The sequence below is a fragment of the Nematolebias whitei genome, chromosome 12 (assembly GCF_014905685.2).
Source record: "Nematolebias whitei isolate Nwh7 chromosome 12, NemWhi1, whole genome shotgun sequence".
Lineage (NCBI taxonomy): Eukaryota > Metazoa > Chordata > Actinopteri > Cyprinodontiformes > Rivulidae > Nematolebias > Nematolebias whitei.
The window spans coordinates 9,470,511-9,485,510 of record NC_056509.1 but is presented as its reverse complement, the minus strand read 5'-3'; the positions used below and the strand labels follow the sequence as shown (position 1 = coordinate 9,485,510).

General features: G+C 46.3%; 1 protein-coding gene across 1 annotated transcript in view; it reads left to right on the top strand.

Moving 5' to 3' along the window:
* Positions 1 to 15,000, top strand: part of il17a/f3 (interleukin 17a/f3) — an 89,391-nt gene that overhangs the window by 20,799 nt on the left and 53,592 nt on the right. Inside the window, exon 3 of the mRNA XM_037686079.1 lies at positions 1,547 to 1,690. Within this exon, the coding sequence (XP_037542007.1) occupies positions 1,547 to 1,690 (144 nt within the window). The remainder of the gene's footprint in view (positions 1 to 1,546; positions 1,691 to 15,000) is intronic.

Below are 15,000 nucleotides of genomic sequence, written 5' to 3'. Positions count from 1 at the left end.
GACATTGCCCTATCGCTGGTTTGAAAGACACCTATAGTCCCTCCTACTCCCAGTTCATAGACCAGCTCTCTGCCTGGTTTGATTACAGTTTTCTGGCTCTTAATGTCAGTAAAACCAAGGAACTTTGTTTGGGAGGTAGATGGGGTGCAGCCAGCAACAGACCTACATTCAGGCCTTCTATTATAAAAGGGCAGGAAGTAGAGCAGGTGACTGATTTAAAATACCTTGGAACAATAATCGACAACAAGTTGACCTTTGAGCCCAACACTGACTATATTTACAAAAAATCCAGACAGCGTCTCCACCTTCTCTATACGCTAAGGAGCTTTAATGCAAGCAAAATTACTTTGCAGTTGGTATACAGGTCACTGGTTGAAAGTGTTGTTTCATTTAATATTGTCTAATGGTATGGGAACCTCCAAGCCAGAGACAGGAACAAGTTGTCCCGGGTGGTCAAACAAGGTAGTAAAGTCATTGGTCATCAACAAATGACACTTACAGACCTGTACAGTCAGGTTCTGGAAAAAAAAGGCAATACAGGTTTACAATGACCCAACTCATCCACTGCAACCATCATTCAGGTTGGTGCCATCTGGTAGATGACTGCTGGTTCTTTTAGCAAAGAAAAATGGGTACAAAAAGTCATTTGTTCCCTCTGCGGTGAATGTACTTTAACAAGGTCCTATTTAAACGCAGCCTCACATAACAAACCACTGTCTGCTGGGATGTTTCCATATTTTAATGTATCGTGTATTTTAGAATGGTTTTAACTGCATGTTTTTAATTGATTTAGCCTTGGTTTTAAAGTTTTTAAAGTTTTTTAATCACAGTTTTATTTTGTTTTTATAAGCCAGATGTCAAAGACAAATCTCCATTTCATTGAATGTTATGGACAAAAAAGTTGGATTGATTGATTGATTGATTGATTGATTTGGTTAAAAATAAGTTGTTTTTTTAATTGTGAAAACATTTATTTTATAGGAAATTTGTCAGAAAAAAATATTTGCACTCAAAATAAATGAATCAAATAAAAATGTGGAGAAAAATAAATGTGTTAAATTTTTCTCCATCGAGACTTCTGAGGGTTAACGTGTGGACGCCGTTAGAGAAACATTGTTGTTTTTCACAGGAAGCGTTTATGACTCAAACCTGAACTCTGAAAGTTGTTTTCTGATCTGCTTGTCTCACTTCTTGCATGACGGAACAGTTTTATTGCTGACTGCAGTAAATGGGCCAACACGGCCCCTCAGGGCGTTTATTTCTATAATTAAATTATGGAGAAGCAGCTTTTTCGGTTTGTTTTTTTTCCCCCTCCTTGAAAGTCTTGTTGCTAACATGAGAGCATTTTAAATTCTAAAGCAAAACTTTTGGCCCCACTTCATTTTGACTTTAAGTATATTTTATGCACTTTCATTATATTTATGTTTTTTCCTAGGCTAGATGTTATTCTGAACTTGCCTCTTTACAGCCTGTCAATCATCTGTGTGTCAACTGAATGAATAACCTCTGACCCATCAGCAAACATTTTATTTCTTCTGTTCTCTAGAAACTCCATGAATGCGTCTCGTTTCCCTGAGCGGATCTCCCAGGCCAAATGCCAGACGTCTGGCTGCCTGAGCCTCCAGGGGGTCGAGGAGGATTTAACTCTGGAAGCCAAGCCCATCAAGTATCAGGTCCTGGTCCTGCACAGGTGAGCAGCTGCAGCATGAACTCTCTGCATCGCCACCAGTGTTCCTGTTGGAGCAGGAAAGCTTTAATGTGCACAAATAAAGCTCAGTTAGGAAGCTGCAGACGGGCAATTTGAAAGGCATTTTTCTGCACTTCCTGTTGGAGCAGAGCCACTGCAGGGCCGAATGACAGCAGGGCATGACTGAAGGAGAGGAAACTGTTCGTTTTAAAATGTAGGGCATAAAACATCAAACACAAACCTGACTGAAATTCTGACTAATTGCAGAAAACAGATTAAACACCTGAAGATGAAAGTTTACGGCACACAGTCCTCCAGTTCTTCTGTAGAGTTTTTTTTTTTTTTTTTTTTACATTTCTGGCACAGAAAAATGTCTGTTGTATGTTTCCTCTGAAGATTTATGTTGAGTGTATTTCTTTTGGCGTATTCACAAACTGAATGACAGCAGCTGTGAAGCCACAGCATTTTTGTGGCCTTCATTCCTGAAAACAGTTCCTTGTTTCTGAAGCTGAAAGCTTTGCCTTTGAGCAGAACAAATCAGAAGTTTCACTCGTAGATTTGTGTCAAGAAACAAAACATTTCAAATCATTGTGTGCACTGTGGCTGGAGAAGTTACAAAATCAAATGCACAGTGTACAAAAAGTCAATGAAGTCGTCATAAACTGTGTTTATTTATTTATATATACATTTTTTTCAGTTCAGTTTATTTATGTAACACCAGATTTGCAACAATCTCGGGGCGTTGTACAAAAGCATTCACTTATATTTTAAATACCATTTAGTGAAAGTTATCAACAGATGCCAGCAGACCTTCCAACCTCCCATCCTGAGCAGCACACTGACGAGAGTGAAAAGAAAAAAACTCCCTTATAACACGAAAAAACCTCCAGCAAAACCAGAACCAGAACTAGGCTCAGGACGAGCAGCCATCTGCATTGACTGGCTGAGGTTAGAAAAGACAGACCAAAGATGAACATAAACATAAAATGACAGTTACAGGTGTGGTTTCTATGGTCCAGGTGGTTTTTCTACAATCCAGGTTTAGTTTATATTGTCCAGATGTGTTTTCTATTTTCTATGGTCCAGGTCTATTTTCTATGGTACAGGTGTGATTGATATGGTCCAGCTGTAGTTTATATGGTCCAGATGTAGTTTGTATAGTCCAGTTAAAGTTTCTTTGGTCCAGATGGAATTCTATGGTCCAGATGGAGTTTCTATTGTCCAGGTTCTATTTTGTATAGGCTTCACCCTTTAAGGCTGTCGCTGATGGGTTTATCCCGTTATGCGAAGCATCACACCGAAAAAATTTAGTCCATGCCCACCTGCTGTGTGGGCCCCACCCGATCCGTATAAGTTACGTTAAGAGCGGGTAATCGGCTCCCATTTTTCTTCAGCAAGCTAACAACACTGACCTTCGACAAGATGTCCAGCTCCAACACCATCCGCTTGTGTCCATCTTGCAAGACTGGTTACTTGCTTAGCTTTGACCGGCACGACACCTGCGAGGGATGCCTGGGTCCCCGCCACGTCGCCCGCGCTTCCTTCTGCCGCCTCTGTGACGATCTTCCACCGGAGGAAAGGCAGCGGAGAGCAGCCTTGTTTAAGGCTAACATCGAGGACTGCCTGTCCGTGGCGGGAGACTGTTCGCTGGACGACGCGATTGACTTCTTCGACGCCGGCTCTCGGAGCGAATCGGATGGTTCCTCTGGGACTGGTGACGTTAGCAGCAACCCCGATGCTCGCTCCCTCCCGGGGAGCGCAGTGTTGGAACGAGGGGGGCCGAGCGGATGCTCGACCCCTCCGGGCCTTCCCGCCTCAACGGCCACATCGCTCCCTGCCGTCGGCGCACTCCCTTCGGAGTTGCCATGAAGACATGAAGGGACTTTCTGTTCCCTTACCCCCCCCCCCCCCCGCGCAGATCGGATGATCTTGCGGGAAGGTTTAGCTCCACACCGGCTCGCCGTCCTGATCCCATCTGGCCTCGTTTTCCAGCGGTGACGTCGTATTGGAACGAGGCCTCAACCGGTCCTGGTAAACTGAGAGCGCCCGTCTCCACTTTCGCTCCCATCACCAGAGTGGAGGGGTTCACCGAGCTGGGCTTTCCCTCGGTACCCCCCCTTGAGCCAAGCCTTGCGGAAGCTTTCGGAGCGAAGCTGTCCAGGCTGGAGCAGCGTCCTGTCCCTCCTGGGAAACACGACCAGACGGTGACCACGCTCTCCATCCGAGCTCACCAATGTGCTTTTCAGGCAGCCGCAGCTAACAACAACGTGGCGCTGCTAGCATACAGCGTGTCCAAGAGGCTGGAGGCCGCAGATCTGCCTGAGGAGACCAAGAGCTCCCTCTGTAAAGCAGCCGACGCCATCCTCAACATGTGTGCCTCTTCTGCGGTTTGCCTGTCCAGGATTGCAGCGTGGATGACGATGATTCAGCGATCCACCTGGCTTCGTCACTCTCCCTCGCTGCCGGAGAAACTGCGCAGAGACCTGATGGAGGGTCCCATCATGGCGGACGCGCTGTTCGGGAGCAGCTTCAAAGCCATGCTGGCAAACTCCAAACAGTCGGAGGAGGTGTCGGAGACTGTGCGCCACCTCATCAAGCCGCGCAGTTCATCCCGCCCCCCGTCCGCTGGAGAGACCGTCGTGAGCAGAGGCAGAAGCAACGACGTTCCATGGCCGCGGCGTCGTCGTGTCGCTCAGCTCCACTACCAGCCCCGCCCGTCAGAGACCAGCCCTCTTCATCCCGGCAACCAGCAGCTCAGCGTTTCCCCAGAGATCACCCACCGCGTCTCAGCGCTCGGCCGCTCACGGCAGCATAAGCGTGAGACAGCTGAGCGAACCCAGTGACGAGTCTCGCCTCCAGCGAGAGCGGCGCGCGTCCCACCAGAGAAAACGTGTGCTCCCGCGGGGCTCGCAGCCTTCATTCAAACAGCACAGCATTTATCTATAAAGTCGCGCTCTCCGCCTCACAGCGTTCGCACAGCGACGTCGAACGCGTGGCCCCACGGCGTCATCAGCTGTCACACACTTCGCCTCAACACACACTGGCCCACCTGGACATGAAGGTTGGTCCGCGGTCCGAACGCAGCGCACGGGTTCGTTCAGAGCCCTTTCGAGGAAGCATTGCCTTGGGTCACGTGGAAAACATTCCCGCAACACATGACGGCGGTCGAGGCGGTGGACTGAATGACATCCGTACAAAACATGACGCATCACTTAAACGCACGTCCACTCCACGAACGTTACGCGGAGTGGCTAAAAACATGCTCGCCAGACAGATGGATGGCCAGGATGTTATGCAAAGGTTACATGTTACAATTTGCAACCCGACCCCCTCCGTTCGGAGGAGTTTTAGAGATGGTCCTGTCATTACCAGACCGAATCTCATCCCTAAATGCAGAAGTTCAAGAGCTTCTGATAAAATAAGTAATCTCCAGGGTTCCCAACGAAGAGGAAAACACAGGGTTTTACTCACGTTACTTCCTGGTTCCCAAACGGACCGGAGGGATGAGACCGATTTTGGATCTGTCAGCTTTCAACAAGGCGATCATGGACAGACCGTTTCAGATGTTGACAACCAGACAGCTGTTGGACAACATCCAGAGAAACGACTGGTTTGTTTCCGTCGACCTAAAAGATGCTTATTTTCACATACCGATCATCCCAAAACACAGAAAATTCCTGCGTTTCTCCTTTCAAGGGATGAAGTATCAGTACAACAGGCTGCCGTTCTGGTATTCCCTCGCGCCTCGTACGTTCTCAAAGTGTGTGGAGACAGCCCTGCATCCGTTACACAGAGCAGGGATGAGAGTTTTGTTTTACCTGGACAACCTGCTGCTGCTGTCATGCTCCAGACAGGAAGCAGTGATGCAGGCTCAGGTGTTGACATCACACCTGTTAAATCTGGGCTTCACCATAAATTGGAAGAAAAGCTCGATTTTCCCGGCCCAGACAATTGTTTATCTGGGAGTGGAGTTAAATTCAACCACGATGAGGGCTCGTTTATCACAAACAAGAATCAACACTTTAAAAGACCAGCTCCGTCACGTAAGACCTGGCAGAGTGGTAACAGCCGTCTCCATCATGAAGCTGTTAGGAACGATGTCATCAGCTCACACAGTGGTCCCGCTGGGTTTATTACACATGAGACGCCTCTAGAGGTGGTTTGCGCATCTGCGTGTGGACCCAGTAAAACAAAAGAGACGGATGATCACTGTTCCTCCCTCCGTGAGGGCAGACCTCCGACACTGGGGAAACACCCTGGTTCTGTAGGAGGGAGTCCCCGTCAGCAGACCCACGTAACACGTGCCAGTCTTCACGGACTCATCGCTGTCAGGCTGGGGGGGGGGGGGGGCATGACTATCTAAAGCAGTAGGGACGCTGTGGCCCCATCACACATCAGCCCACATAAATGTTTTGGAGTGTCGCACGGTGTTGAACGTGATTCAACACTTTGCTCCTGTGCTACAGAATCAACACGTTTTGATTCACACAGACAACAAGGTTACTGCTGTGTACATAAACCGGCAGGGGGGTGTGCGCTCAGCCCAGATGTTACACATTGCGTGAAAGCTACTGTGTTAGGCTCACCAAAATCTGCTCTCCATCAGAGCAGTTTACATACCTGGTGTTTTGAACAAAGGGGCAGATGTGATGTCCAGTGGCGGTCCATGTCACGGGGACAGGACTCTCCACCCGGACCTGATGACTCAGACGTCGCAGAAATTTGGCAAAGCAGCTGTGGACCTGTTTGCGACACGAGAGAACGCTCAGTGTCAACTATGGTTTTCTCTGAGCCCGCGAGACGAACCACCGCTGGGGGTGGATTCGTTTGCTCACAGCCCATGGCCCAAAACGCTTCTGTACGCATTTCCTCCACCTCCTCTGATTTTACGGTTCCTGAACCGAGTTCAGGAGGAGGGATTGACAGCTCTCCTGGTGGCCCCCGAGCGCGTGAACACACCATGGTTCTCAGCCCTACAACGCCTGTTATCGGGGCGCCCGTGGAAACTGCCATGAAGGGAGGACGCTCTCCTCCAGGCAGGAGGAGTGATCAGGAGTTACCCAGAAATAGGCCAGCACCTGTGGGTCTGGCCGCTGAGCGGTTCCGCTTGGAGAGGATGGGTCTCCCACAGGATGTAGTGCGCACAATCCAGGATTCACGTGCTGCATCTACCACAGTGCTGTACACATCAAAGTGGACAGCTTTTTAGCCCTGGTGTACAGAGAAAGGTGTAGAGGCCACCTCATGTCCATTAGGCGGCGTGCTGTCTTTTCTACAACAGCTGATAGACAGGAAGTTGGCATTCAGCACGATTAAAACGTACGCTGCAGCCATCTCTTCCTGCCACGAAAGGTTCGGAGACAGAACAGCTTTTAATCATCTGCGGATGAAGCGTTTTCTAAAAGGTATACAAAGACGCAGGCCTGTTTCACACCCACTTGCTCCACAGTGGGATTTAACGCTGGTCCTGCGAGCCCTGATCAAAGCTCCATTTGAGCCTCTGGATCAGGTTCCACTTAAATTCTTGTCTCTTAAAACAGCCCTGCTGCTGGCTTTAACATCCGCTAAGTGGGTGAGTGATTTATCTGCCCTCTCTGTCACTCCGTCATGTCTCAGAATTCAGGTTGACGGTAGCGCAGGTGATTTAAGACCAAACCCAGCTTTTATGCCTAAAAACATCACAAGCTCCTTTAAATCAAGAGCAATATCGTTGGAGGGTTCCCCCCACAGATCAGAAGAAGAAGCATCTTTCCATCTTCTCTGTCCGGTGCGGGCGTTGACGTGTTACATAGCGCGCACAGCTGCCATGCGTCAAACTCAACATTTGTTTGTGCATTATAGAGATGCATCTGCAGGTCGCCCGTTATCCACCCAGCGTTTGTCACACTGGCTGTGTGAGGCCATTTCTGAAGCCTACAGAGCATCAGATTTAGAGCCTCCTGCCAACCTCAGAGCACACTCGACCAGGGGTATCGCATCTTTGACTGCCTTGTATAATGGTATGACAATGCAGGACATTTGTACCGCGGCCACGTGGTCAACACCCTGCTCATTTATTCGCTTTTATCTGCGTTCCATGACACATTCTGTCGTTAATGCTCTAACACAGGGGTGGGCAATTATTTTTTCCATGGGGCCACATGAGAAACAGAAAATATTGTGGAGGGCCGGCCAAAAGGCTGATCTCAATTCTGCATAATATTAACTCTATTTCTTTATAAAAAGCTGTAAATAGCATTGTTTTGACAAGCTGGTAAGAGTATATGTTATAATTAAGCAATGAAAACATGAGGTTGCCTTCCAAAAAAATGTAATTTATTCAAGCGAATTTCCCAAACAATGGGAATGGCAATAAATCCCTAAAACAACATCATAAAAACACACAACACGTGCAAATAAAAATAACCACAATACAATTAAAATCATGCACAACTCAACCATCAAAACATCATTTAAAACTTCTTACATTTTTAAGTTGTTTTTTCTTGTTCAGTGAGAGAAATCTAGTCTCTCCTGGGCTTTAACGAGTGCATCAAAATCAGGTTGAATGTCTGAGGTGGAGATGCGAAGCACAGCTGACAGATGATCATCAGTGAGAGATGATCTGTACCTGGATTTTGTGAACTTCATCATTGAAAATGTTTGTTCACATATGTAGGTAGAGCCAAAGAGAACCAATATCTTCTGAGCATGTCTCTTCATGTTTGGAAAGTTCTCCTCTTTGAGAGAAGAGTAGAAATCCAGTAGGGATCCTGATTTAAAGAGCTCTGCCAGTACTGCATCAGACTGCAGATCAATGAGTTCCAGCTGAACATCACTGGGTGCATTATCCACACTGCAGGTAAAGGGAGAGGAAATCATGTGCATTTCATCCTCGATTGTTCTGAGATCTTCAAATCTCCTTGAAAACTCACAATGCAATGCTCCTAACATGGATGAGTACCTGCGGAGGTGATCGGCTGATGGTGTGACTTCTTTCAGGGTTTGCATGTGAGTGAGATTGTTGCTCTCCAGTTGGCTTGAAAGAAACAGCATCTTTTTCATGAAAGCCTTCACCAGGGTGTGCATTTCATGAACAAAAAGGCCCCTGCCTTGCAGTTTGGTATTCAGGTCATTCATCAGTGCAGTCACATCAACAGCAAATGCAAAATCTGCCATCCAGTCCTCATCTGAGAGCTCTGGGATGTATTTGCCTTTCATCTCACAAAACTCTTGAATCTCTGTTTTCAGGTCCCAAACTCTTTTTAGCACTTTGCCCAGGCTGAGCCATCTGACAGGTGTGTGGTAGCCGATGTCACTATGCTCAGACTCATGATCCTCCAAAAGTGCGACAAACTGTCTGTGATTCAATGCCCGTGCCCTGATGAAGTTTACTATGTTAGTAACAACATTAATAACATGGTTAATTTTTAGCACTGACTTGCACAACACATGTTGGTGTGTAATACAATGCAAAAATACCAATTCCTGATCTGAGTCGATTTCAGACACTTTATCTTGCATACGTTTTAAAAGTCCCACATTTTTCCCTGTAAGATTTGGACAACCGTCCGTTGTGACACCTGCCAGTCTGTCCCATTTCAGTCCCAGTGTGTCCATGCACGCATTCACCTCCATGAAGAGATTGCCCCCTGTAGTCGTCCCTTTCATCGACCGCATTGCTGCCAGCTCCTCCGTAATCTTGAAGTCCGGAGTGATCCCGCGGACAAATACGAGTAACTGGGCTGTGTCACGGACATCACAGCTTTCGTCCAAAGCCAAGGAGAAAAAGTCAAAACTTGCCACTTCACGTTGCAGCTGAAGCTCCAGATTCCACGATATGTCCTCCACCCTTCTCGTCACGGTTCGCCTGGAGAGCGGGACTTTCTCAAATGCTTCTTTTTTTTCAGGGCATATTAAAGCTGCGGAGTCCACCAAGCACTCTTTGATAAACTCCCCCTCCGAGAATGGCTTACTGTTTTTAGCGATTTTGTGAGCTATCACAAAGCTGGTCTTGGTTGCTGCATCCCTGGATGTGTGAAGCTTGGTAAAAAAGCCTTGCTGCTTTTGCAGTTTAGCTAGCAAAGCTTCCGATGTCCGCGCCTTTTCAGCGTCAGTCATGTTCTTGTATTTCTCCCCGTGTTTCGTCTCGTAATGCCGACTCAAATTGTAGTCCTTAAACACGGCGATCTGCTCCCCGCAAACTAAACACACGGCTTTACCCCTGACTTCAGTAAATAAATACTTAGCAGTCCAATTTTTGTTGAAAACCCTGCATTCTTCATCTACCTTTCTTTTTTTAGCATAAGCAGACATTTCTGAGGGCTGAAGTCGTCTTGTGACTTGCTAGTGACAACGATCAAATCACGCGCATGTCTCAATATACGCTTTGCGTCATCATGTACGTAAATAAAAAAAAAACTTCAAAATAAAAGCATTGCAGCTTCAGTTCATGCATCAGGTAAAATAAGAAAATAAGTTTATTTTGTAATTTCCAATTAACGTTGCACGGGCCGGTCAGAGTCAATCAAAGGGCCGCATGCGGCCCGGGGGCCGTACAATGCCCAGGTTTGCTCTAACAGAATGAATATTGTTGTTTTCATGGAACCCTGTTTAAGCTCACATCTGTCTGCATGCTTCACAGTGTGAGATGTTGTTATCAGTCACAAGTTGTGTCTGTTATTTTGGTTCTATTGTCACTAATCAGTTCATGACTATTGTTACCAATCAGTTCCTTTGATTAATAATCAGTTCACTTGTTATTATTAATCTGTTTATACTGTTCAGCCATGAATCAGTTGGTTCATGCCCCCCCCCCCCCTCCCCCCTTTTTCACAACATCTTCCTTCCCCGTTGAAATTTTCCGGGGCGTTCATGTTTTTCAGAACGCATAGTTACACAACATGCGTCTGTGCATGGCACACATAACTACGCAATGCTTAATTATGCACATGGGGAGCTGAGTGACAAGATGTTTTTGTGGGCAAGCTTCTGTCTCATATGGTGTTCGAATGGACCCAGTGAGGCGAGGACAACATCCGCTTCGCCCTTAACCCATCAGCGACAGCCTTAAAGGGCGAAGCCTATACGAAATAGAACGTTGGTTACATACTGTAACCCCAGATTCTATGAGTATAGGCGTAGCCCTTTAAGCGTCGGGCCTCACTGGCTCCTGAATGGCTGAAGAAAAAAACAAAACTATTTGGGAGCAGATTACCCGCTCTTAACGTAACTTATATGGATCGGGTGGGGCCCACACAGCAGGTGGGCGTGGACAAAATTATTTCAGTGTGATGCTTCGCATAACGGGATAAACCCATCAGCGACAGCCTTAAAGGGCTACGCCTATACTCATAGAATCTGGGGTTACAGTACGTAACCAACGTTTAGATTATATGGTCTAGGTATAGATTATATGGTCCAGATGTAGTTTCTAGGCTCCAGGTGTGTTTTATATGGTTCAGGTGTAGTTTCTATAGTCCAGATGTGGTTTATATGGTCCAGAAATAGTTTTATGGACCAGATGTGTTTTCTATGGTCCAGATGTGATTTTAACATTCCAGTTGTGGTTTCAATGATCCAGATGTAGTTTTTTATGGTCCAGGTGTAGATTCTATGGTCCAGATATACTGTAGTTTCCATGGTCCATATGTGGTTTCTATTGTCCAGATGTAGTTTCTATGGTCCATGTGTGGTTTCTATGGTCCTGTTGTAGTGTCTATGGTCCAGATATGGTTTTTATAATCCAAATGTGTTTTCTATGGTCCACGTGTAGTTTCTATTTTCCAGATGTAGTTAATATTGTCCATTTGTGGTTTTTCTGGTCCAAATGTGGTTTCTAGGATCCATATCTTGTTTCTATGGTCCAGATGTGTTTTTTTAAATCCAGGTGTAGTTTCTATGGTCTAGATGTGGTTTCAATGTTTCAGTTCAGTTTATTTATATAGCGCCAAATCACAACAGAAATCGTCTAAGGGCACTGAACAGTAACGTTCTTATATAAAAATTATTGTTTAACATTAGACAAGCAGCCATCTGCTTTGACTGGCTGGGTTTGATAGGAACAGATACACAATTGCTGGTCAAGAATCACGTTAAGATAAGAAAAATAGTATCAATTGAAAACTATTCAATTTCAGCGATTCGTTTAAGGAAATGAGATCAGTTTGTCCTTTAGTAGTCTAAGCCTATAGCAGCATAACAAGCCAACCCTAACTATAGGATTTATCATAAAGGAAAGTCTTAAGCCCAGTCTTAAAACTGGACAATGTGTCGAGTCAGAGATTCTTTATTGACGTTTGCATCACACGTGGTACATGTGGTGGAATGAGATTATGTACGCAGGGTCCCAGTTACATCCACCAATAAAATCTAAAAGAAAAACAGTAATACGATCTAAGATATTTCCGGTAAGATGGCGCCCGTGTACATGGCTTGCAATCCACCTCTGCTGATGGTGTTCGGATTATTTTTGTTTTTTGCATTTTACATCTGTGACATCAACTCTCTGCTGGTGTATGACAGACAACAACTTTTGAATCTTTGTTTTTCTGGCACTGAAGTCGCTTATTTGGACCATTATCAGCGTACCTCTGGACCCCCCCCCCCCTGCTGGCGGACGTGCCAGCTTACCTTCGCTGCGCTCCTCATCTCCCTGCCCGGAGATATCGCTTCAGACGCTGGGGAAAACGCGCTGGTCAGCTGGTGAAGCTGAAAGCTCTGCGCACTGCATCTTCCTCTCCTGTGTGCCCGGACCAGGTAACCAGCTTTAGATGTCAGCCGGTGTGCAGCTCGGACCGACCTGGAGGGGCTGTTATTGAAAACCTGCGGCCATTAGCGTGCGCTAGCTCTACCGCTGCTAGCTCCACTTTGGACAATATCCGGATGTGTTTGGTCAACGCAAGATCTGTTACCAACAAAACTTTTATCCTCAGGGACTACTTTCAAGAGCACGATTTGGACTTTCTGTGCATCACAGAGACTTGGATGTCTCCGGGTGAGTCCAGCGCCTTGACGGAATTACTGCCACCGAACTGTCTGTGTTTTAACGCACCGCGGCCATCAGGCCGGCGCGGTGGTGGATTATTAACAATATTCAAATCAACTTTTGACTGTAAACAACTGCCCATCCCAGTTTTCCGCGCCAGCTTTGAGCTGAGTGTCTTTGAACTCGGACATTCACCTGCAACGTTATTTGCACTCCCCTACCGCCCACCTCGATCTAAGGATTTCATAAATGAGTTTTCTGACTTCTTGGCTGAAATCACACCAAAATATGAGCATCTTTTCATTATTGGGGACTTTAATTTGCACGTGTGCTGTCCTGAGAAGCCCTTGGTTAAGGACTTTTTAGATTTATTGGACTCATTTAATTTAACGCAGCATGTAAACGGTCCCACCCAAGAGAGTGGACATACACTGGACCTTGTTTTAACTCATGATATGACTGTTAATAATCTTGTTATTGGTGATAATGTTTTTTCAGACCACATGCCAGTCCGGTTTGAGTTCACCCTCCCCCATCTAACTCCTAAGTCGTGCATTGCTGCACGTAGGACTCGGACCATTAACTACTTCACTGCCGCACGTTTCACAGATGTTTATAACTCTGAAATGATCATTCAGGCCCCAGTGTTTCTCACCACCACTGAGGAGCTGACATCCCAGTTCAACTCTGTCTGCTTAAAGACTCTGGATCATGTTGCGCCTGTTAAAACAAAAAAAAAATCAAATATCAAAGCAGAACCTTGGCTGAGTGACGTCACCAAGGCCGTTAGGCAGCAATGTAGGAGGGCGGAGCAAAAGTGGAGGAAAGACAGGCTGCTTGTCTCTTTTCAAATACTTAGAGAGTTGGCACCGTTATCAGAAAATGGTAAAAGCTGCTAAATCAAAATTCTTCTCTGATATAATTACCTCAAACTCTCACAACCCACGTGTCCTCTTCTCCACCCTAAACTCTGTTCTCCACCTCACTGAACCATCATCTCTGGAAGCCTCGACTGAGCTGTGCAACAACTTCTTACATTTCTTTTTGAAAAAAAAAATGCGACCACCAGGGCTCTCATTTCCCCTCCAACTCATGACCCATCCATCCCACCTCAATCTGTAGCTCCTTTTGACCATTTTGAACCCATCACTCTATCTTCTCTAGAGCAGGTCATGTGCAACTTGTAACCTTCTGGCTCCCCCTTTGATGTGGTCCCCCCTTGACTACTAAAGGAGGTGTTTCCAACTCTAGGTCCGTCCATTCTTGATATAGTAAACAGTAGTTTATCCACTGGCGTGGTGCCAAAATCCTTTAAACATGCTGCTGTCCAGCCTCTCCTGAAAAAACGAAACCTTGACCCCTCAGTCGTTTCCAACTTCTGGCCTGTCTCCAAACTCCCATTTGTTTCTAAAGTACTGGAGAAAATAGTCGAGTCCCAGTTGAAGTGCTTCTTGGAGGATCACGCCATCTTAGAGCTTTTCCAATCTGGCTTGAAACCTCTCCACAGCACGGAAACTGCCCTGCTCAAGGTCTTTAACAACATCTTCAGATTCACAGATACCGGTGATTCTGTGCTGCTTGTCCTGTTGGACCTCACAGCCACCTTTGACACCATTGACCATGAGATCCTCATTGCTAGGTTGGAGCAGTGGGTGGGCGTCACAGGATCAGCCCTCAATTGGTTCAGATCTTACCTCACTGACAGATCCTTTTGTGTCTCCATCAAGGATTTTAGTGCTGCAGAGGCAGAGCTTAAATGGGGGGTTCCGTAGGGGTCCATCATGGGTCCCCTCCTATTCTCTTTATACCTGCTGCCGCTTGGTGCTATTTTCCGGAAACACAACATACCCTTCCACTTCTATGCCGATGACTGTCAAATTTACTTCCCCCTAAGACACAATGATAAATGCTCTATTCAACCGCTGCTCAACTGCCTGGCTGACATCAGGGACTGGATGGCTTTAAACTTCTTAAGTTTCAATGAAAATAAGTCTGAAGTCATGTTGTTCCCTCCCAACGACACGATCACAAACCACTGCATCGACCTTTCCGCTCTAACCCTGTCAGAAAACCAAAGAGTCACTGATCTGGGCGTGATAATGGACCCTTCCCTGAAGCTTAACAATCATGTAAACATGATTGTTAAATTATGCTTCTTCCAACTGAGGCGGCTGTCTAAACTGAAGCCCATATTGTCCAAAAATAACCTGGAGACAGTAATACATGCACTCATTACATCTAGGCTTGATTACGGCAATTCACTCCTGTTTGGTATCAGTCAGACCTCCATTGCACGACTGCAACTGGTCCAGAATGCAGCAGCCCGATTTTTAACCAGTACAGGCAA